This window comes from Scleropages formosus, chromosome 22 (genome assembly GCF_900964775.1).
Source record: "Scleropages formosus chromosome 22, fSclFor1.1, whole genome shotgun sequence".
NCBI lineage: Eukaryota > Metazoa > Chordata > Actinopteri > Osteoglossiformes > Osteoglossidae > Scleropages > Scleropages formosus.
In genome coordinates, this window is record NC_041827.1 from 16,694,729 (window position 1) to 16,717,582 (window position 22,854).

General features: G+C 42.7%; 3 protein-coding genes across 4 annotated transcripts; 1 reads left to right on the forward strand and 2 right to left on the reverse strand.

Annotated features, from left to right (window-relative positions):
• Positions 1-30: 30 nt before the first annotated feature.
• LOC108929764 (actin-related protein 2/3 complex subunit 4) lies at positions 31-5,270 on the reverse strand. Of its 2 annotated transcripts, none has more exons than XM_018744527.2 (6): positions 4,798-5,270; positions 3,463-3,581; positions 3,246-3,357; positions 2,667-2,762; positions 1,835-2,005; positions 31-1,607 (listed from the first exon to the last, which is right to left on the reverse strand). In XM_018744527.2, the coding sequence occupies exons 1-6, from the start codon at positions 4,798-4,800 to the stop codon at positions 1,557-1,559; spliced, it is 552 nt and encodes a 183-aa protein (XP_018600043.1). In that variant the 5' UTR covers positions 4,801-5,270; the 3' UTR covers positions 31-1,556. The 2 variants fall into 2 exon arrangements, with proteins under 2 accessions (XP_018600043.1, XP_018600044.1); XM_018744528.2 differs by having other exon boundaries at positions 31-1,562; positions 4,798-5,265.
• Positions 5,271-5,379: 109 nt separating this feature from the next.
• hmces (5-hydroxymethylcytosine binding, ES cell specific) lies at positions 5,380-10,208 on the forward strand. Its single transcript, XM_018744565.2, has 7 exons — positions 5,380-5,608; positions 6,288-6,515; positions 7,364-7,507; positions 7,654-7,842; positions 7,944-8,092; positions 8,497-8,689; positions 9,810-10,208. The coding sequence occupies exons 2-7, from the start codon at positions 6,327-6,329 to the stop codon at positions 9,993-9,995; spliced, it is 1,050 nt and encodes a 349-aa protein (XP_018600081.1). The 5' UTR covers positions 5,380-5,608; positions 6,288-6,326; the 3' UTR covers positions 9,996-10,208.
• An 8,788-nt stretch (positions 10,209-18,996) lies between these two features.
• rps23 (ribosomal protein S23) lies at positions 18,997-21,590 on the reverse strand. The gene is made up of 4 exons (XM_018744560.1): positions 21,520-21,590; positions 20,218-20,377; positions 19,451-19,571; positions 18,997-19,188 (listed from the first exon to the last, which is right to left on the reverse strand). Exons 1-4 carry the CDS (start codon positions 21,521-21,523, stop codon positions 19,042-19,044), a joined length of 432 nt encoding a protein of 143 aa, XP_018600076.1. The 5' UTR covers positions 21,524-21,590; the 3' UTR covers positions 18,997-19,041.
• Positions 21,591-22,854: the final 1,264 nt, after the last annotated feature.

Here is a 22,854-nt window from a genome sequence, read left to right on the forward strand (position 1 = left end):
CTTTAATGGAGCAATTTAGGGTAAGTACCTTGCTCAAGGCTATTACAGGCAGACGTGGGGATCCAAAGGCAGTAGGCTCTAACCACTACGCTACCTTCTGCCCCAGTTATTCTCTCCGATTATGATTTCTTGTTTCAGGTGAAGGTCTTTGAAATCAAACACCACTAGATAAACTAGTTTAACCCCACACAAGAAGTAAGACCTTTCTCCACCAGATGAATGACTGACAGGTTATTTGCATACCCTACTTCTATATTTCTTTGCACTACAATGAGAAGAGGCAGCTTCATGCTTCCTGTTGTTAAACTGTTTGCTCTCTTTACCCTGAACTTTGGCTTCCTTGTCAGTAAAATACTGCAATCTCTCGGGATCTGTTTGAATAAAAATTTGCATGTAGAGGACACCAGCCATTTCCTACAGTATTTCTGTTAAGTGCCCTAAAACAGTTGTCCCCGAGAAACATCCCACATAAGACAAATCCTAATTCTAGCCCTTGTATTGTATCCCAGCATGCACTGGAGATCCCGTGGAAAAAAATAATCCACAATAGTGGTTGCATCTACAGCTAGCTCTAATTTACGTATGACAAATTTAATAAATTAATTTGTTAATTCATCAAACAGCACTGCAAAAGGCCATTCTGTCATTTACTGTAATAAAAAGCAACTTCACCTAAAAGAAAATTATGCAATATCGAGGACATGTGTGTTTTGGTTAGCTTCAGAACATAAACTACACACACTTTGACAGCTATGCACAAAGTCAAGTAGTTGTCTGGCAAATTAACCAAAGTCAAAATCTGTCTCTAAATCCAGTCCCCTTTATTAATGAAGTTCATACGCTTCAGTCCCTAGACAGGAAGTGATCCATTATATATGGAAAAAACAGCATGAATAAAATCATAGCCAGTCTCACCATTACACTCCTGAAAGCCATACGCAAGAAACATAACTGCTGTTACTTTGAAGATAAGTACTCGGTTAGGTTTTGCCAGCATGTACCGGGTATACATACAAAACCCCTCACTATAGTCAGTAATAAAGCAATAAATGGCCAGAGGGTAAAAAAAAAAAGTGCAGACAGGCTTTTTTTAATCATTAATATTTATCTTCACCCCTCATAAGGTGTCATCAATATATAGATACACTTCTATGGGCAGTTCAGAATGAACAGGTTGAGGTTTGTGTCAAAAATATCAGTAAGTACAGTCACAGTGGTCCAAAAAAAAAATCCATCTATGCATATGGGCACTTTGCATATACTGGAAGAAATTACTCGCCATTTCCCTAAATATTAGATCTGACTATAAGGACCAGTCCTTCAATTTCATTCCGAGGCAGAGAATGAGGCTGAGGACAGACATCAGTATTCATAAGAAATACAAAGAAGCCACAAGAACTGCATTCATATGACTGATTGGTTTCCTCCACCTGTATTTCTTTGTTAACTGGCTGTCATATGTTCCTCATGAGTTTGCATTGAATCTTCAGCACTGCAGCCTTCCAGAAAATAATGGTGATGGCCACATCATTTAGCAGGAAAAATGGGGTATTTCTTCAGAACTGTAGGATCAAAAATCCATGGATGCAAAGAGATGTCAGATAAACCTGCATTAATACATTGTGTTGGGACCATGTGATAAAGCCTTAGCAACTGTCATTCATATGCACATTTCCAGTTACTCAATGGAATATGCTATTTGCAATTTTATTATGCAGTGTAAATTTACCCTAGATTGTTAATTTCCTGTACTTTAAAGTTCCATCCTCTGTGAACAAACTACACTTATATAACAAAATGTTTATTCAGAAAATATAGGAAGCAAAGAACTTACATTCTTGAGAAACTCTTCAGCGACAATGCGGGCACGAGCGTTGACAGCCAGTTTCATCTCACTGATCTCCTTGTCAATCTCCTCCATGAAGTGGATCACAAAATCGACCAGCTTGTGCTTGTACATCTGCTCTGTGTGGAAGTTTGTGATGAGGAAACTAATATCGTAGCCCTGGTGACCAAAAAAAACACATGAGGGGAAAAATAAACATCTCAAAAAGCAAACTTACCATTTCCTCTCTAAATTTGAATGTCTCTTCATGCAGTGAGTTAAAAGTGCTCTTTATAGTCTTCTAACAATCATCCAGGGGTAGAACAACATTAATTAGAATTTAAATTTCCAAAAGCTGATTATAAACCTTGTCCCTCTCCCAGAATCATACAGCTTTGCATTACACTAAAAAATGTCCTGCATTCATAAGAACTTACTCAGCTGTTTCAGTTTGTCATAAATCATTCTCTCTGAAATTTGTTTAGTATCTAATTTATTATTAAGAGTCCTGAGCCATCATACAGGGGTCTCTAAACTTGGTCCTTGAGTCCCCAATGAAAGAGCTTTTCTGTCATCCAGAATAAACTATTTCTGAAGGAAAAGATTCTTTTGTTAATTAGATTAAGACAGGCAATTGTTAAAATATCTGAAGATACCTACCTGTTGCAGAAGCTATGATTTTCAAAATTAATCCATTGTAATCCCCACTCTTTTTACTAACATTTTCTTAAAGCTTCTCTGGTGAGTCTCCTTCTGCAGGACTGAAACTGAGTACCTCTACCCTACAGCACTTCCTACCCTTCCAGCATCTTTCTGTACTGTTGACCCACCCCCCAATCACCTCCACTGGTTTCCTTCGCAAGATGAAAAAGTTCTCAGCTCTCATCATCATGAACCGCATGAACTTGTGGCACAGGATCTTCTCAATCTCATCAGCCTGGAGGAACAAAAAAAAAAAGTGTCACATCTAAACACATGCGATCTTTACAGTCAAATTTGAAGCTGGGATTCAGAATACTGCTGGTATTTTTGACAATCCCTTTGATGAAAATGCTCTTTGATCTAATTTAAAGCTCCAACAGATACCAGAAATCTCTAGGTCAAGGGCAGCTCTTCCCCAGCTCTACATGATTTAAGATGACAGATCGTTTCAGAAGACTACCTCATCTGTTGTCTATGCCATGCTAATACTACATTAAAGGTTATACTTCTGTGTTTTATCATTGCCATCAGGCACAGTCAATCTTAAGTTAGATTAACAGTGGGGAAAAAAAAATGACCCTGCAGTCCATGGCTTAATTTTTATATTCACAACTGTCTTGCCAATACAAGATGACTGTAGACTCCATATAAATATTAAGCACAGTGAGTAAATCCTACAGGTGTCGTTACTTAGAAAGACCATTTTCACCGGACTCACCTGTTTGACAGCAATGCTGACACGTACAGAGTTGATAGATCCCTCAACGAGCACTTTCTCCTTTTCATTGCGGCTGATGATAACTGGCTGGAGCAACAACTCTTTACTGCTCCTGTGGTTAACAAAACCCAGTGAGAGGACATGCGCGGTGGGGATCTGCTTCGCCGGAACCCCCAAAAAAGGCGAGATACATTGGGACGAACATTGGGTGACTTACCGGACCTCAACTTCAGGCTTGTTGTGTCTCTCCACCACCTGGGAGGAGAAGTTCTCCAGACATAGGGCAGCCTGCAGGGTGGCACGGACAGCGTTCAGATATGGGCGCAGAGTGGCTGTCTGCAGACAAGGGGACAGCGCATTAGGCAACACACAGAACAGGTGATTTCCTGGGGACACATACAGTACCATTCAAAAGTTTGAGTACCCTTGCTGGAAACTAGTTTTTTCGTGGTTTTTTCCCCCTCCTTCAATCCCGCCTCAAACCCATCATGTCTTCGCAGCTCTTCTGCAGCAGCTTCCAGAGATCTGGGACACTTGTGTGTTGGGTTGCTCTCACTCTTGCATCCAGTTCCTGCCATGCAGGTATTGCCCAGGTGTAGTCAAACTTTTCACTCGCGTGGCAAACTAGCCAATTCGGACCTCTTCCTGACTCCAAGAAGCTGTAGCTCCTCGGCCTTTTCGTCCAAATGCGGTTTTAGATCTGCCGCCGTGTTATTCTCCAGTAAAAACCACAGCAAACCGGAAAGAACAGCATTGCCGGGGGTCTTGCGCACGTCACCTGCTGTGCAACGGAGCCCAAGGTGACCACTAATGGTTTTCGGCGCTTAACAGCTTCAACGACTGAAGGAGAAGTACAACTGGAAGAAGTCATTTGACTCATCCTAATGAACCAGAAGTGAGTTTAAAAAATAAAATAGAAAAAATAAAAAATTAACATCAATCAGTAACAGCAATCCATCAAAACCACCACCACCATGTCCAGATGGAACTGGTTGGGCGATGATCTACAGAGCAAAGACACCAATTCCAACAGATGGTTAGGGTAAGGATAGAGAGGTAAAGACAGACGGCACCAAAAAAATTTTTATAATCCAGGGTTTGGGAACTTATTAGGCGATCCAAATCTGTTGGACTGCCGTCCAAACAAATTTTAGCTAGCTGTCATTTTTCCTGCCATGATGATGGGACACTGTTTCAACAGGTCGCCCTCGGAGCAGTGAAACCGTCTCCCTGCACTTCTTCCAAAACACGGGCCATGCGGACACTTCTTGTCTCACTCACTCCCTTTCCCGTCCAATCAGTGTATTTACGTCTCCCTCCCTCAGTCCCTGAACTCTTTTCACGCGAGACTTCAAAGGGAGAACTGCTACAATGAACGGATACAAACATGAATGCGTCTTTGCTCGCAAACTCATGATAATATAAGACACCGCAGCGAGTTCACACTCATTTCAACATCAGTCCTAAAGATGCACGGAGCGGCTTCGTCGGAACGGGTGTCGAGTTTTGTATAACAGAAAAGAGGGAGGGGGAGACAAAGAAACCGGCTTACCATCTCTGTACAGTACGGGCCGAATAAAAAAAAAAAAACAGGGAAATGCCGTGGCGCGAGCGCGCCGCCTGCCCCGCCAAAGATGGCGAGCGAGCGCGTGCACTGCTGCCGCGCGTTTCCGCCACTCAACTCTTGCTTCACAGCGACTCCGCCGACATTCACCACAGCGAGAGTGGAAAATGCAGTGACTGAGCGCTGGTATAGGACAAATTAATGTCCGCTGCTGCCACCTCCACGAGGAATACGTTACGGCTTGTGACACACGGGTAAATTTACAAAAAGTTCAGCTCTGGGAACGCTCTGCATATTTCTAATCATGGATTTGCCCTCATATTTAACGACGTGTCGCAGGAGTAATTATCACAGTCACTATATCTCAAGTTTTAAAAACGTATTACATTCGTACTCAGTATAGTACATTCAAACCAGACACTGTTATTCAAGGGAAAAACCAGAAACGCTGTTCTGATTGGCCCACAAGTTACCGGACGGTGCGTTACTGACAGCTTTATAGCCATGTGACAGGGCGGTACGTGCTTACGTCATGAAGCGTACAGAGTCCACTAAATGCCAATTCAAAATTATAGCACAAAGTCATGCGGGACGGGCGTACGTTACGTCTCGACGCTTTCTACGTCCGCTAGAAGGAATTCAAAATTACAGCACGCGAGAGCAAACAGTCATGTGACGCGTGTTTGCGAATCAACATCTGGAGCCGGTCAGTATTCGCTGCAAGGACCGGAAGGAACGCGGCAGATGTCAGGACGTGTCTCCGCATTCGTTGCTTGCAAAGATCGCTGAACGCCTTGAGGTAAATGTGGCAATTATAAAATTTATAATATGCTAGGCTAGGATGTCAACAACAAGCCAGACACTAGTAGCGTCTGCTAGTATTTTATTCTAGATTCGATTTCTTTCTGTCAGTCAGTGTGTTGATTTCCAGTCACAGTCAGTGCCGTTCGTGAAGACTTATTTAAAATTAAATATTTTCAGTTAGCTAATACACTGTTGCGCTGTGTGTGTACAGCACGAACAGACGCCGTGGAAATTACACCGAAAAGACTGTTATTTTAAACTCCCGTAAATAATTAAAACAACAGTTGAGTTGTTACTGATAGTCTATCTACTTTGGCAGCAAACCTTTGAAACACGATTGAAAATAAGTGCTCACGGGCTGCAAAGTTCTGCCGTACCTTCATTAAATGCAATGTGGGATGAAATGCTTATTTCCACTTCATAAAGTGTTCTTGACCAAAAATTTAACGACTTAAAACATAATCCCCCCCCCCCCCCAAATATGGTTACTTGAGCACAGATCACTTTTGCACTTTCTCTCACAACACTCATATCCACATCCTGTTTACATGCAAAACACTTCAATCGACCGTTATTATATATGGTAATTTTGGCGGCGTTCAGCACGGTGCTGTGCTGTGTTTCTTCATCATCAAGCAGTTTCATTTTTCTCTTTGGCGTATCATTCACTTCAGGGTCCTTGTCGGCACATCTTTGGGACCGTCAGCATCATCATGTGTGGGCGGACTGCTTGCACCCTGGCCCCCCATGAGGTCAGTAAGGCCTCCCGATATCGCAACCGCGCCGGACAGTACCGTAGACCTCGGTGGAGAGAGGGCGACTCGGACAAGTACAGACCCTCTTACAACAAAAGCCCGCAGTCCTTCAGTCCGGTCCTGCTGTCCCTGAGACATTTCAACAAGGTGAGCAGGGATCTGAGACGCTCGGACAATACGCTCTATTTATTTTACGCAGCAGGAAGGTGACCTAATGGTGTACGGTGGAGGTCATCACCCTGGGTTTACGTTTACATTTATTCATTTTGCAGACACTTTTTTCCAAAGTGATGTACATCTCACAGAAAAAAAACAATGAGTGCATCACATCAACAGAAAGAGACTTAGATCCAGCTGTTACTGTAGTGGTTAGAGATGTTGCCTGTGCAGGTTTGATCCCCACCTCTTGGCTGTAGTACCCTTGAGCAAGGTACTTACCCTACTTTACATTTATTCACTTAGCGGACGCTTTTGTCCAAAGCGACTTACAACGGATACTACGTAGTGTTACTAGCCCACACACTTTATTCACCAAGGTGACTACACTGCTAGATGCAATACTTACAAGGGGTTACTCATCCATGCATAAGTGAAACACACTCATGCACTATGGGGGAACCTCAACAGCATGTCTTTGGACTGCTGGAGGAAACCCACGCAGACACGGGGAGAACATGCAAACTCCACACAGACCGAGCAGGGATCGAACCCACATCCTCTCACACCACCCAAGTGTTATGAGACAGCAGCACTACTCATGCCACCCTAAAATTGCTCCAGTAAAATTACCCAACTGAGAAAACCATCAGCTAAATGAGTAAATGTAGATCCAGAAGGGTGATTCAGAGCATTTTAATTTGTTACATTCCACCATATGAACAATACACATTATATGAGTAGCTGCCTACAGTAGCAGTTCGCATTAGTAATGACAGGGGTTTCCTAAGGCGTCATTCGCAAATTGGTGAGTGACCATTCACTGCTGTTCCACATAGGATGCTCCAGTGGATGAGTGTGTCCTTGCAACTATGCGGTGGGGCCTTGTTCCAGCTTGGTTCCGGGAAAGTAACCCAAACAAAATGCAGTACAGCACCAGTAACTGCCGTAGCGAAAGCCTTCTGGAGAAGAAGTCGTACAAGGTTCTTTTCTTTGTTTGAGATGTAATGTCATGTTTGTTGGTGTGCTTTTACATTTAGTCAGTTTTTCAAGTCTTTACTACATGAATTCAGTGTGCAGCACCTGCATAGAAATTTGCATCTATGTTTATATGATGTGTGCTCCTCAGGACCCTTTGTTGAAAGGCCAGCGCTGTGTTGTCCTGGCTGATGGCTTCTATGAGTGGAAGAGGTCAGAGAAGGAAAAGCAGCCATTTTTCATCTACTTCCCTCAGAGTAAGACTGAGGGAGCTGCGGATTGGCATTCCGTTGATGTAAAGAGTCCGTTTTTTGAGAAACCCCTACCAGAACAACTGGAGGTGAGCACACCTGATGTGCCTATAGAACTTGACTGATATCAACTAGGTAAAAGTGAACTGTTAATATTTCTGGCTACTTTTGTGTTTTTATCGCTGTGCAGAAAGACAAAAGTGAATGGAAGGGTTGGCGACTCCTAACCATAGCAGGTCTGTTTGATGGCTGGACTCCACCTGCTGGCGGAGAAACACTGTATACTTACACTATCATTACTGTCTCTGCATCTTCAGGGCTGCAGAGTATCCACGATCGGTACGGTAATTTGTACACTTAAAATTCATTCATTTACTGTGCAGGCATTTACAAAGTTGTTTGGATTCTGCATTGTAATATGTTATTTACATTTATTCATTTAGCTGATGTTTTTCTCCAAAGCGGTTTACAATGTTAAGCCTCCTACAATTATTTACCTATTTATACAGCTGAGTCATTTTATTGGTGCAATATAGGGTAAGTACGTTGCTCACGAGTACTACGGTTAGAGGTGGGATTCAAACCTGCAACCTTTGCTTCAAAAGGAAGAAGTTTTAGCCACTATGCTACCAGCTACTATTTGGTATGCAAATTTAGACTGTGTATGAATACATGTTTGCTTCTGTGTATTTATGTGTGCGGGTGATGTTTGTGCAGTGGAAAAACTATATTTCATATTTCAGGATGCCAGCAGTGCTGGATGGAGAAGAAGAGGTGAGGCAGTGGTTAGATTATGGTGAAGTCCGTTCACAGGATGCCCTTAAATTGCTGCAGCCTAAAGACATACTGACCTTTCACCCTGTCTCGTCATTTGTCAACAACTCGCGCAACAACTCTGCCGAGTGTTTACAGCCCTTGGAGCTTGGCAGCAAGAAGGTATAGTACAGCCAATAAGGGAAGCTTTCACCTTTTCCACGTATAGTACCTAGAAATGCTAATTGAATAAATGTAAATGTCATCAAATGATATTCCCAAATTGTTACATTGCCTCTCAGTACAAGTATCTCTTGATTTACAAACTGTCTTCTTCAATCTTTAATTTACGGAATAAAAAATCAGTATAATGAAATTTGTCTAAAGCGTGTCCAAAACAAGTTGAAATTCACACATGGTCCAGGTGAAGCGGGAGTGCAGTAATTTTCTGTAGTTGGCGGAGACAACAGAACAATTACTAGGAAAAGTTTAGTTTATGGTTTTTCCAGGTATGTATGATGACTTTAGCAGCAGTGCACAGTTTTAGAAAGTTGTCCACAATAATCACAACGTGTTCAGTGGATTGCTGCTTGGTTTATTGGTCATCTTGCAGAGAACCAGTCAATAAAAAAAACAAAGTGGGAATTACCTTGGAGCAGTAAATGTATTATGCATCATAAAATCATGGGTTGATAGTTATGTATGTATTTTACAGTGTTCTAGTGATTTTTGGGGCAGTTGATTTTAGGTTTTTGGATTGGCTGGGAATGCATTATTATTTATTACATTTAAAATAATAGGAAATACCAACATTTCGGATACCAAAAGCTTATTTGAACAGTTTTCAGGAATGGGTTAATTATGTAAATCAAGGGATGCCTGTACTGTACTCCAACAATTCATGTAAAACTGATAAATATAAAGTTTGTTACCAGCATGTCACTAGTTTTTCCTGTCATTTCTGAATGTGATCAGAACGCAAGGTTGGTGAATGCAGTGGGAATAGGACAAGTGCTGAATACAAATGCTAAACTGCTAGGGTTTGTACCTGTTTTGGATCTGTTATTTAATTTCTATGAGACACCTTGAAAAATCTGTAACACTGTGTACTAAGATTATTGTATTACTAACAGTCATGTGTTCCTCATAGGACTATGGTTTTATTTTTTGAATCTCAAGCACCTATGTGATTCAGTCCATGGCACTGACAACATTATGTGGCACAAATATTGTTTTAAGGTTAAAAGATTTGTAGTTAACACACACTGACATCTCAATCGCTCATGCCTTGCTCTCTCTAAAGGTGCAGCCTTCTGCTAGCAGTAAGGTGATGATGAGCTGGCTACAGAGTTCATCACCAGGGAAGGAGAAGAAGCCAGGAGCTACCACCAAGCGGAGGGCACCTGAGGAAAACGAGAAAGGGGGAAACCTTCTACATAAATGGCTTACTGGTAGTTGTCAAACCAAAAAACCAGCAATGTCTAACTAGAAGGAACAATCTGTATGATGGACAGCCTTCAAGGACCTGCCCATGCCCTGGTAAAACTGCAGACACTTAAGGGCCAGTAGAAGAATTACAAAGGCAGCTGGCCTGAGGAACTGGAGGAGCAGGCAGTTTGGCAAGAATTTTGGGCTGAGGCGTAGAGTATGGTTTTGTGCTTTTGCTGCTTGCCTGAAAGGGGTGCTCTTTTGCTAGGTTTGTTTTTGGTCGATAATAAACCAGTTTTGTACAAAACCCTGTGGTCCTATACTAAAATATTAAAATTATAAGAAAAAACAGGCACAGGTACATTACAGACAATACATAACTACACTACACAGAATAAATAAACCATTGAATGAATGAATAAATGGGGGGAGAGGTAAAATGTTATATGTATTTAATATAGTTTATTAACATACAAGTGGCTCTGGAGCTACATCTCAAAGATGCCCTTCCGCTTTTCTTTGCTGCTCGGTAACCCCAGCAAATCATGTCAAGCTCAAGGTTTGGGCAAGTGAACGGTTGGGGGACCCAAAAAAGAGAGATATCATCTGCCTACTGGGCAATTTTTCCTGCCCTTGCACCGCCTCCTGGGATGGGTTGGCTATCAGTTCCTCCAAAAAGGTGGAGTTAAAACTCCACCAGCAGACCTCCCTCGCTTGGAACTTTCCGACGGGTTGTGTCACCGAGTACTTCGGACAGCTCCTCTGCTGTGATGATTGCCTCTAACCAGCCCTCTCGCTTAGGTGTGTTTCTCTCACCTTATAAAGGTTCCTGCAAAAACCCTATTGAACCTCCAGCATGTTGGGTATCTTCATAAAGGTGTCACCCTGTTGGCTTCTCAGAGAGGTAAAGTTTCTCTCCTGGTAAGACACTAGCACCTTACTAAAGAAGAAGCAAGTATATCTCCCATACACACACAGAAACCGCTTGTCCCAAGCGGGGTCGTGGCGAACCAGAGCCTAACCTGGCAACACAGGGCACAAGGCTGGAGGAGGAGGGGACGCACCCAGGACAGGATGCCAGTCCATCACAGGGCACCCCAATCGGGACTCAAATCCCAGATCCACCAGAGAGCAGGACCCGGTCAAACCCGCCGCGCCACCGCATCCCCTCTGTACATCTTCCATCATCCTCTAATTCAAACTCTGACACCTACAAGGAGGGCGCAGGTTTGTTGCTCATGCACTCGTTTTAATTTGGCCTTTAGCTCTGAGGTGCTCTCCCCATCAGGACCTTTCCCATTGCTGGGGTTGACATGAAGCTTCCTCTCATTTTTTCGAATTGCCCCGAGCGACTTGGCTTTACGCCAGGCGCCTTACCGCTTAGTAATAGCCGCCACTTTAGCCTTAATGGTCTCCCACCAATGTGAGGCCGACGGATAAAATGGCTTAAAATCCAACCGTATATTAAAACACTCATAAAACCAGTCCCTGTAGTCCTTGCCCACACCTGTGAAGTGAACGTTACCAACGCTCCAGTAGGACTTCCCCTGACGTTTAGCGATACTCTTTTAAAATTGCCTAGGTAAGAATAGGAATAAATACTACCCATACAAATCAATAATTAAAAACCCTTTAAAAATTGAACTTCACTCTCCTCCTCACATTTTCATCATGGTATCAAAATGTACCCCCACATATACTCACTGGAGCTCTCCTGCTGGACTCAGCAAGGAGGTAAACGTAGCAATGGAAGAGAAGACTGCAGCCGACCCTACGGTATTTTCTCCATTCCTTGGAGGAGAGTGTCGCCCTTGGAGCTCGGACCAGTTCTCCTTGCTCATCTGGGTTTTGACAGGAGAGGTCACTGGTGTTGCAACATCGTGTGGTGTTCCTCCTCAACCCCCCGCCTGCGTCCACCTGTTCCTCCGTGACGTCCGAACAAACCTGCGGGAATTCTCCTCTGCCCTAGGACACCCTGCTTCCTGACACGACATCGGCATAAGAGGGTCTCCTTTGAGGACAGACACGAGCACAGTGGTCTCCCGCCTCTCATCTACGGAACTTACATGGGCCCTCGCTGTCTTTGGCCATGTGATCGCATATTAGAACATCCACCTCCTGAATGCCCAAAGCCTGGCATTAACTGCCAAAAGGGAGGCTGGTTTGAGTAATTGAGGTTGCCCTGTTTGTGCCAAAAGTGGGAGGGTAATTGAAACCATCAAAACCTTTAGGATCTGGGTGTAACCGGACAGGGAATTGGTTTTTACCGTTCCAGAACCCTCGTTCATTTCTCATGTCCTTGTGGCGCGGCAGAACGTCCATACATCTCTGCAGGAAATCTCACACCGTTTCAGCAGCAATAAAGGCGCTGAAGACGTGCACCATGGCAATCTGTTGATTGTTTACCCATGGGTTCGCGGCGGTGTACTATTTTAAGATGGGATGCTGTATTCCTTGCAGAGGAAGTCATCCTTGTTGCTTCAGTCCATGTCGATCCCCAAACTTCAGCTAAAAAAAAGGCTCTGAAAATAAAATCTCCAGGTTAGCCTGTAACAGCGGTGGTCATGCCCTGACGGGGTGTGTGTCACACAATCTGGGCTGAATTTGCATTCGGGATGGAAAGGGACATCACTCTGTGGGGTCACTTTGAATCCAAGGAGAGGTGGAAGGGCATTTTTTTGGAATTAAAAAATTCAGCTTTACAATATTTACATTTACATTTATTTATTTAGCAGACACTTTTCTCCAAAGCGACTTCCAGTGAACTCTATGTAGTGTTATCAACCCACACACCTTATTCACCATGGTGACTTACCCTGCTGGATACACTACTTACACTGGGTCACTCATCCATACATCAGTGGAACACACTCTCTCTGTCACTCACACACACTATGGGGGAACCTGAACAGCATGTCTTTGGAGTGTGGGAGGAAACCAGAGCACCCGGAGGAAACCCAGGCAGACATAGGAAGAACATGCAGACTCCACACAATATCAGTCACTTATTTTACATTTTTCTAATTTTCATTTGGGTGATGTTTTATTTTTGCTTATTACTTCAGCACTTTAAAGCAATTTTTTTGTCTTTCCGCTTTGGTGTCGGTACAAAACATCCGCCGGGCCCATCACAAAGGATTTTGCAGTACTTCCAAGCGCACAAAAAAAAATTAAATCCACATGTTATTTTGGATTATTAAATAATCCTTTGACTCAAACCAGGGCATCTCCATGATCCTCTAAGTCACCTCTGTGTTACACATCTTATTTCTCTCATTATCCCTAGAAATCCCCAGACTTTATTTTAATGCAGGGTTTGTGTTTTTTGAATGAGGATTCTGTTATGTCCTAAAATAACTGAGCCGTCGTGCCTAAACGGGCAGTACATCAGCACAAAAAGTCCATGATTATTTGCCCGTGGAGAAACCTGCTATCAGAATGGAGCGGTTATTAACTGTGGGAAAATTTACCTTATGGATCCAACGGATGGATGGATCAGGTTCAGGGAGGTTCTGCAGAAGGTTCAGGGACATGCTGGAGAGCACTGAACACCCACCAGGCAACAAGGTTCAGACTTTTCATCACATCTACATGTCACGACCCATAGAAGTAATACCCCCGACGACCACAGGAGGCGTCACAACAACCCAAAACCTCACACCAGTTTCTAATGTAACAATCAATAACCAACAGGTATAAAAGTAACAATGAACAGAGGCAAGGTCACCAGTTTTTTTTTTTTTTTTTTTTTCCCCAGCCTTCTATTTATCGGTCCTGAGAGCGTAGCCTTCTAATCCCCACTCCCGAGTACCTCCTGATCAGTGTGTCCCTGAATCTACTGTTTTTCTCAATCTCTGTTTGTCTCTCAGCCTCGTTTCCTTTAAATCCTTTTTTTGTTTTGTTTTTTATTTAGTTTGTCCATTGTGAATATTTTTTCCCGAAGTGGTGGTAATCCATTAAGCCAACTAAGCAAACCAAGATGGGATATAAAAAAAGGATAAGCAAGTATACAATATCTGGCTCATTTTGATGAATCTGTTAGTTAGATAAGCCCCCATAATATTAAATCATAAGGGGCTTTGGAAACAGCTTTTAGTGCAGTGATTACAGCTGCAGCCTTTGGCTGCAAAGGTTGCAGGTTTCAATTCCAGCTGTAGTACCCTTGAGCAAGGTCCTTACCCTAAATATCTCCAGCAAAATTACCCAGCTGTATGAGTGGGCAAATAATTGTAAGTTATTACAAAACCTAGTAGTTTTTTTTAAATGTGTATCTCAAAAAAAAAATACTAGGAAGGTGATTAGGAATTGTTGATATTCTGGTAAAGTTTTATGCAGCTACTTGTAGGATGAGCATTGGCACACATGATGAAGGAAACAAACTGTACTTAAGAATCACACATCTGAAACTATGTCTCTTTCCCCTAATGTAATGCACAAACTGTATTTTCTATGGGACATACGTTGCTTTGGAGAAAAGTGTCTGCTAAATGCAAAACTGACATAGGATTAGTGTTTAGGTCACCTTAGTTCATCTTAATGAGCACCGGCTCTTTCTTGAACACGACTTGAGCGATGAACACCTTGAGCGATGGTTGGTATGGGTCACGGAGGATGCTGAACGTGGCGGAGAGCTCTGGCGATTTGTACCGAGGACCCAGAAATGCAGGGAAGCGATCTTCTACGTGCCTTCGGGTGAATTTTCAACAGAGTCCTCTTTCTTCATCGGGAAGCTGGGGGAAGGCAACAACGGATTCCGGAAGCGCGTCAAGATGACGGTCGGCGGCGACGTGTCCCAGGCAAGGAGAACCAAATGTCAAGCTGCAGATTTGTCTCTGACTGACAACATTGACAGCTGCCACACAGACATGGATAAATTGGCTTCAGTTCTAAACACTGTCATGCTGTCCAGTCAAACAAAAAAGCGAGTTTTTTTTTGGACAAGGAACAACAGGAATAGGAATTTTGACCCGTATATCGTTCTCTACAGGTTGTCAAGTTCAAATGTGCCTTCATGTCAAATAATGAGGCACCAAATGATGATAAAAATGTTACGGGACATTTATTCTCTAGGGTACCTCAAATAGTATTGTCGCCCTAGCAATCAACGCTGCCCAGAACACTTGTAAACATACCTTATATAACCTGGTATAATTAAAAGTGTAACGGGGTCGAAGGTAGAGCGAGGTAAAACTAGTGCGAAGCCAGATTTCTCATCTGAGTGTTTGGGATTGTAAGGTGAAACAAGTTCAGAAGCAAAATACCGTACAAGTCGAATGTCAAACTCCTTGTGGTACTAAAATTACCATGGTTTTGCTGTTTTGGCCTGCGTTCCTACAGGGCATTTGGCTACCTTGTAAATAACACCGGAGTGGCTCGCCGGGGACGGCAGAGCGGTGAAACGAGGACAAGGATTTTCACATCGGGAGCCAAGGCAACAGCAAAACATAGAACATAGCGGCTTTTGAAGCAGGCGATGGAGATGAAGGGAACCTGTATTAACCAAGGTGAGGTCTTCATGTAATCCATGTATGTTGTACTTGCCTTTCCAAGCCTTTGCAAGGTATCATCAAGTCCACGAATTCAAGGAATTTCTAGAACGTTCCTGCAGAAGCCGTAATGATACAGGACATACCCGTTCTTATGTATCATACCTGTTCTGATGCGTATTTTCTGCATGAATATGCACAGCCCCTTAAAATGCACTGTAACATCCAGCATAGCGTACTGAAAACTGCGGCCACAAAATAACACGAGTAATCAAGCGACCGCATTAATATTTTACACATCCAGCCCTTATCAAGAATAAAAAGTCCAATTCAGGATCACTTTAGTCTAAAGCTTATTTGAGAAACACAGGGTGGGAGGCAGGCTACAGCCAGCCACAATTTAACTGAAACACATCCTAGGACTGTACGAGCGCGCGCGATGCTGGATTCAAACCCATAGCCCAAGAGCCGTGAGACGCCGGCAGTCATTTTCAAAAGTGAAAATTCAAATTATATTCGGCTTTGACCGGACGACAGCGAAACGTAATGGGTTGGCGCGCCTTTATCTGGCCAGATTATGAAAGAGTATAATCTAATCTGGAAGGGGGATCCACCCCAGCCCCTCTAGCGCCAGTCCTGATTACATTTACATCACACGTCATACACATGCTTCATATATTGCTTTGATTTATGTTTACGGAGAAGCAGGGACATTGGAGATGTTTTGGGATGCAGAAGGGACAGCGTCACATGTACTGCTGAGGAAGGTACTTAACCTGAAGTACTCCGGTAAAACATCCCTGTACAAAAGGGCAAGTTGTTCTTGCTTTTGGGTAACATATTCAAAAGTCAACAAAATTTTAATACTAATGGTGACCCCAGAGCTTCAGGAATACAGTTGAATTTCATTATACTTGTATAATCACACACACACATCCCAAGCAGGGTCATGGTGAACTGGAGCCTAACCCAACAACAGAGGGCACAAGGCTGGAGGAGGGGGGGACACGCCCAGGATGGGACAGCAGTCCATCGGAGGGCACCCCAAGCTGAACTCGAACCCCAGACCCAGCGGAGAGCAGGCCCTGGTCAAAACCCACTGTTCCACCGCACCCCCGTATAATGACAATAAAGGCGAATTGAATTTGCATGTGTTCGTCATATCCATTTGGAAAATGCTTCAACGGCAACAATTTTTTACTAATTCTAATGGGGAAATTCGCATAAGGCTGCCACTATAATGACACCACATACATGTTTTTGGACTGTGGGAGGAAACCAGAGCACCTGGAGGAAACTCACACAAACATGGGAGAACATGCAGACCCCACGCAGACTGAGGGGGGATCAAACTCATGTTCTGTCGCACCCCCCAGGCTCCATCTGCTATGTCACCATGTTTACCCAGTACCTCATCCTTGTGTGCGCGAGTTCCGCTTGCAGCGCAAAATGAGTGTCATCTGTTTCCGGAGAGTTCTTCAAAAGCTCTGGACAAATCAAAGGTCATGAAAGGTCATTGCTGGATGGCGTCATAAAACAACCCTCGAGGCCACGTCCGTACTAATGAACTAACGGAGAGCAGAAGACCTGAATCTGATTAATATATTATGTGTCTGTTACACAAACTTTTTTCTACTATTTGTAATCTCTGAATGTATTATTATTATTATTATTATTACTACTACTATTATTATTGTCATCATCATCAGATTGTCTGTAGCTACATGGTAACCCTGAAAATTTTTGGGCATTTGACTTTTTAAAAATGTGATGCCTCTCAAATTTTCAGCACTTATTTGGTTATATAAAAAGCATAGAAGAACTAAACAGGAAGACAAAATGCTTTTATGGCCATTGCTAAAACGCAGGAGGGACATGTGCGCCTTTCGCACACACACATGCACGCTGCACACAGGGCGGGTTGATGTTCCCGGAACAAAGACGGCTGCGGACACGCGCATTCCGAAGGGCCGTGGGGTTGGGAGAAGCTGCTAGGATCGGCGAGCCGCCTCTACCGCGCGTCACGTTCGATGACGAGCATCTTTCCCATTTACGCGCGTTCATTTAGCAGACGCTTTTCTCCAAAGCGACGTCCATCTCATAGAAAATACAATGTGTTCATTACATTAGCAAGAAGAGACACTTAGATGCAGATGCCCGATTTGTTTTCCACCGTACGAACCAATGTTCATCACATGAGTAGCTGCATAAAACTTTATCTGAATATTGATGATTTCAAATCACAATCCCTAAGTTTTTATTACACATTTGCATCATATTTCAATATCATGTTTACTTTTTCAGAACTCAAATGCAAAAACATCACAAAACTGGCTTACACATGTACTGCTCCACCGTAGTGTACCACCGCAGTACATCCAGTGTAAAAACCCAAACGAAAAAATGAAAAGTGACTCAATTCCAAAACAGAAATAAGGCAATAGCGATGTACTTTACAGTAATTATATACAAGACCATCAGTTACAGTCACCGAGATCTCATCGGTGACTGCAGCTCTTGGTCTTCCGCTCCGTTTCCCTCCACCACTCTTACGTACTCCTCTTCCTCAGGAAACTGAAAACTAAACACTTGGGTAGGTCTTCAGCTATACTGCGATCCAGCTGTAGATGGTCCATTTTTTTCCTTTTGTTCAGATTTTGACTATATTTCAGTATTGTATTACTGTAGGTATTTAGTATTTTGCCGTCTCATTCAGTTTTGTTTAGCTTGGTTGTGAACTTAAATTGAACAGTTTTAAAAACGGTAGAGCTTTAACAGTCCACGAATCGAGAAGAATGATCCACGGTTTATTCCGCATAGACCGATGTTACGCCGTTTTGAAAATGTGAAATGAGCACCGAGCGACACATGTAACCACTCATGAAAATCTGTAAATAACCAGCCACTTCACTGAATAAGAAACCATCACACAACAGCTGTCCAACCTGCTCTTCTGAAAGATGGGCTCCAGCCACACCCTACCCTGCCTGATTCTTACCTAATACAATATTTGTTCATTTAGCAGACACTCTTCTGCAAAGGGACTTCCAGCTAACACGTTTTCACCACAGGAGACTTACAGTGCGAAATACACTACGTGCGCTGTCATTCCAGCCATACACACTACAGGCAATTGAGTCACCAGTTCACCTGAAACACATCTTTGGATTGCAGGAGGAAACACGGGGAGAACAGAGGCTGTCCTGGGATTGAACCCACATCCACTCACACCGTCCAGGTGCTGTGAGACAACAGCACTACTCGCTGCACCACCATGCCACCCACTTAATACTAAAGCACCTTCTGCACAACAGCTCATTTCTGTACCATAAAAACCAGGCAATGGCACTTTACACAAACCTTTAATCAATGTAAAAGAGCCCATAATTGGGCAGCCCAGCTCAGATTCACACCTCCAGATCGAAGCGAGACACTTCAGACATGAACATGCAAGCATGATTAAGTTTAGTAAACCTAGGGCTTCTAAGAAAACCTACGTTACAAAACACCCACAAAAGAGAAAAACTAATTCATTGGGAAGGAGTTTCATGTAAAAAATAAACACACACAAACAAGTAAAGTGAACTGAAAACACTTTATTGAATTCCAGGGGCATCAATCTTATGATCTGGGTCTCTCCTTCTTGCCTTTGTAAAGAGCCAAGAGGGAGACGTTGGCCACTTTGACCACCTTGAAACGGACACCTGGAATGTCACCCACGGCATGGCCCTTACGACCGAACCCTGCCACCAGAACTTCATCGTTCTCCTGTGAAGAGACAAGCAGATGCACTTTAGCACCAATATGCATGGCACTGTGAGCAGATATTCATTTAGCAGACGCTCTTCTCAAAACTGATGTATAACTCAGAAAAATACAATATTTGCCCGGATAATCTTTAAAATTTGCAGTGCACCACTGAACAGTGTATTGATACAGTCTAAGCATCAAGAGTGACAACATCATAGTATGAGTGAAAAAACCCTTCCAAGTTTAAAACTTTTTTAAAATATCTGAGTAACACACTGACCTCAATAAAGTTCAGACAGCCGTCATTAGGAACAAAAGCGGTGATCTTCTTGCCGTTCTTGATGAGTTGGACCCTGACACATTTTCTGATGGCAGAATTGGGCTGTTTAGCCTCAACACCCCTATAAAGAACAGAGACCAGAGAAAAAACTTGGGTATGTAGTACATAACTTACATTCATATTAAAAGATCCTTTGAGTTCAAATCAGTCCATTTTTTAAAAATTTTTTTCCCACATGAATTACGCATAAGCAGTGTTTTACCCGGAGCACCCATTTTACTTCCAGACTTAATTCTGGCCAATCATACAAGCCTGTTCATTAAACAGTAAAAGGCACATGATGACAGGACAAAACTACATGAACAAGTAACTGCCACTTCAGAACCCAAAATAAACAGGACTGACACAGAAAAACAAAATCATGTTGCTTAAAATACAGTAAAACTCTGGTATTGTCTTTATACTGAAACATATACATTGTTACCATATGAAAAACTCATGTTCATATTCATGAGAAAAAAACTGTTAAAAGTGACTCATGACTGACTCCTGTAAACATATTAGAAATCACATTTCACAGAGCCAGAGAAATTTCCTCCAAACATGGAAACACTTAAGAAGCGACTACCTGCCGATATAAGCAGTATGAGGCAGTACGCTGCTCGACTTCAACACGTTTCTAACAAATTTCTGAGAAATCTGCCTAAGTTCAATTGCATTGTCGTATAAAGGTGCCAGCAATGAGACGGAGGAACAGGGCATATTACACTTTCTCAAGAACGATTCCCTTGGCATGGGAAGCTCCTCCGAAGGGGTTGGCCTTCAGGGCAGTGCCCAGGTGAGCCTTCTTGTACTGCTTGTCATGCCATTTCTGCTCACGACGGTGATCACGCAGTTTCCTGGCTGTACGCAGACCGCGACACTTGCCTGCAGGTAAAGAAGTCAGGTGTTAAAGAAACCGATATCCAAGTAATATGGCGACAGTACTGACGGCTGCTGTATAACTTCAGACACAAAATAGTGTCCGACTGCCAGACCGTGTGATCTCATGCTTCGTTAAAGTCCAGATTTTAATTTCCAAAAAAATGAAATTAAAAACAAACTAAGTATCAAAACCTGCATAACTTATCACTATACCAAGTTAGGAGAATACAAGTGAACTGATTTTCCAAACACGAATCACCCACTGCAATTTACAATGGACAACAGTCACAGCTTTCATTAAATCTCACAACTGTAATTTAATGTTCTACAAGACACACTGGAGGGATTTCACATGTGGACCAATGAGGACATCATGTTGACAAAGGACCAGACTTGACACCACAAGTTTACCAGGTCCATATCCAGCAGGGCATTACTGTTGCACTATATAAAACCTAACAGTTATTCTATAATACCAAGCCTTATTCGTATGACAAGTTCATATCAACATGATACATCACCTTGGAGAAAACTGCTTAATTGAACTCACTATTAAATATTACAAATGAAAAATGAACGCATGATCATCATGTTGCGACTAACTTAACACGCTGTCTCTCTCCCCTAGACTGAAGACAGACTGCGTTTCAATACATCTGTGTCTTAAAGAAAACACAGAAATTTGAAGAGTATTATGATTATTATACTGTGAATGAATGAGGTTTCATTTTGTTTTACAGAGACTATCACTGATGGCATCAACATCAAGGATTAACCCCGCCCGAGAAACTGCAAGTTACTCCTACAAAAGATCCAGTATTACGTCTTAATGTCAAGAACCCATGAAATACATTTTTACTAATATTAAAAGGATCCAGGGACTCCTCGCATGTGAAAATACACGGGACCGTGTGGTAAAATGGCAGGATGAGGTGGACAGGCCGCTCGTCGGGCGTCACGACGCGGCACGGCATGGTCGACCTCGACGGTCAAAAAAAAACGCCTAATTTCAAACGTGTTTCGAACATCCATTCCGACTTTAAGCGCTAAAATATTATCATGGTGCATTTACACATAGTATAAACATCTAGCAAACTAAGAACGAAGTCGAATTACGAATGATTTATTAAAAAAAAGGAACATACCCATCCTTCACGTCTCAGAGCCCAAGCAGGAAAGAAAGATCCCAGAGTTCGCTGCGGCGAAGGCTGCTCTCAGGACCTCAAGGCGACCCCGAGACTGCCTGATTATATGAGTGAGTTCCTCCTTCCATCTACGAAAAGTACTGTAGTTATATGGCATAAATTGCTATTGGGATTAGGAGCTCAACATATAAATTATCTAAAAAAAAGTGTATCTTGAATAATATGGTTGAATAGAGTTGTAAAACAAAGGTGTTCTTCATAGTGCCTGAATAAAAACATGGCACACAGACACCCGAAGGCCCGCTTCTAAGCGCTACTTTGCGATGCATGTGGTAAAAGCGTGTTGCAAACAGCGGATGGTTGTATCTAAAGTGTGATTTGAAGCAAATATGGGAGTTATCACCCAATCTTACCGAAAAGCTTTTTATTTTTCGGGAGAGACCAGGGGGGATTCCAGCACACGAGCCTTTTATTCTGTATTTTATTATAAATTGAGTGCGTCTCTTCTTTTTTTGAATCTGAAGTAACAAAATGTATCGTATTTCCCACGTGAGCTATTGTAATTACTTGCTGTGTCTTTGCAAACATGCAACCTTACCCATATTTCAATTAAAAATGCTGTTTTTCTAACTGAAGGCACAATTGTTTAGTTTTTCTTTTGTTTACCAAAATTTGGGGTAGTTTGGCAGGTTCATGTAGCAGCTGAATCTTAAATCTGACAATTTGCAGTCTGTCGTTTTAATAATTGTGATTTATTTTGGCTCTATGTTACAAAATAATTTTTCATCGCATAATTACACTAATTATTCCATTCCATTGAAACAGTTCCCTTCATTATTTTAATAGTCTTGGTTTAATAAAATGGTCAGTCGTAAAACTAAAAACACTCCTCTCGAGTGTTTCAGTATTTGTAATAATTGGTGAAACTGACATTGCGCTTTTGCAATAGTGAAGAACACTGGTAGGTGAACAAAAACTGGGATTAATGGTGAGCTGCGGGCTGCCTGCGTGTGTAGGATGCCGCGTTTCCGCCCGACTGTGGATGGAAGGTGTGGAAGGATGATGGCGTCATTTCACACGCCTCTGTCGTCACACGCCTCTGTCGTCACACGCGGGCCCCATTCCGCTTCATCAGACACGCCGCTTCTCTGACATTTGCGGGCCCCGGGCTGCAGAGAGAACACATTCCTCCCGTGAATTAGTTCTCGTTACCGAAGAAGTTCACCGTGCTGTAAATCTGGGTCACGATGTCCTGCTTTTTGTGGCTCTTTCACATCAAAATGATGAATACCTGTATAATTATGCATACCGAGGGTGTCCCTGACACTGACGGTT

Excerpts from the sequence above, each read along its gene's own strand:
- LOC108929764 (XM_018744527.2), bottom strand. Across the intron at positions 3,358-3,462 it reads AAGCCTGAAGTTGAGGTCCG|GAGCAGTAAAGAGTTGTTGC; the intron begins GTAAGTCACCCA and ends TGTTAACCACAG. Across the intron at positions 2,006-2,666 it reads TGCGAAGGAAACCAGTGGAG|GGCTACGATATTAGTTTCCT; the intron begins GTGATTGGGGGG and ends TTTGGTCACCAG.
- hmces (XM_018744565.2), top strand. The coding sequence starts at position 6,327 with ATGTGTGGGCGGACTGCTTGCACCCTGGCCCCCCATGAGGTCAGTAAG. Across the intron at positions 6,516-7,363 it reads CCCTGAGACATTTCAACAAG|GATGCTCCAGTGGATGAGTG; the intron begins GTGAGCAGGGAT and ends TGTTCCACATAG. Across the intron at positions 7,508-7,653 it reads TGGAGAAGAAGTCGTACAAG|GACCCTTTGTTGAAAGGCCA; the intron begins GTTCTTTTCTTT and ends TGTGCTCCTCAG.
- rps23 (XM_018744560.1), bottom strand. Across the intron at positions 19,572-20,217 it reads GGAATCGTTCTTGAGAAAGT|GGGTGTTGAGGCTAAACAGC; the intron begins GTAATATGCCCT and ends TGTTCTTTATAG. Across the intron at positions 19,189-19,450 it reads GCTGTCTGAACTTTATTGAG|GAGAACGATGAAGTTCTGGT; the intron begins GTCAGTGTGTTA and ends GTCTCTTCACAG.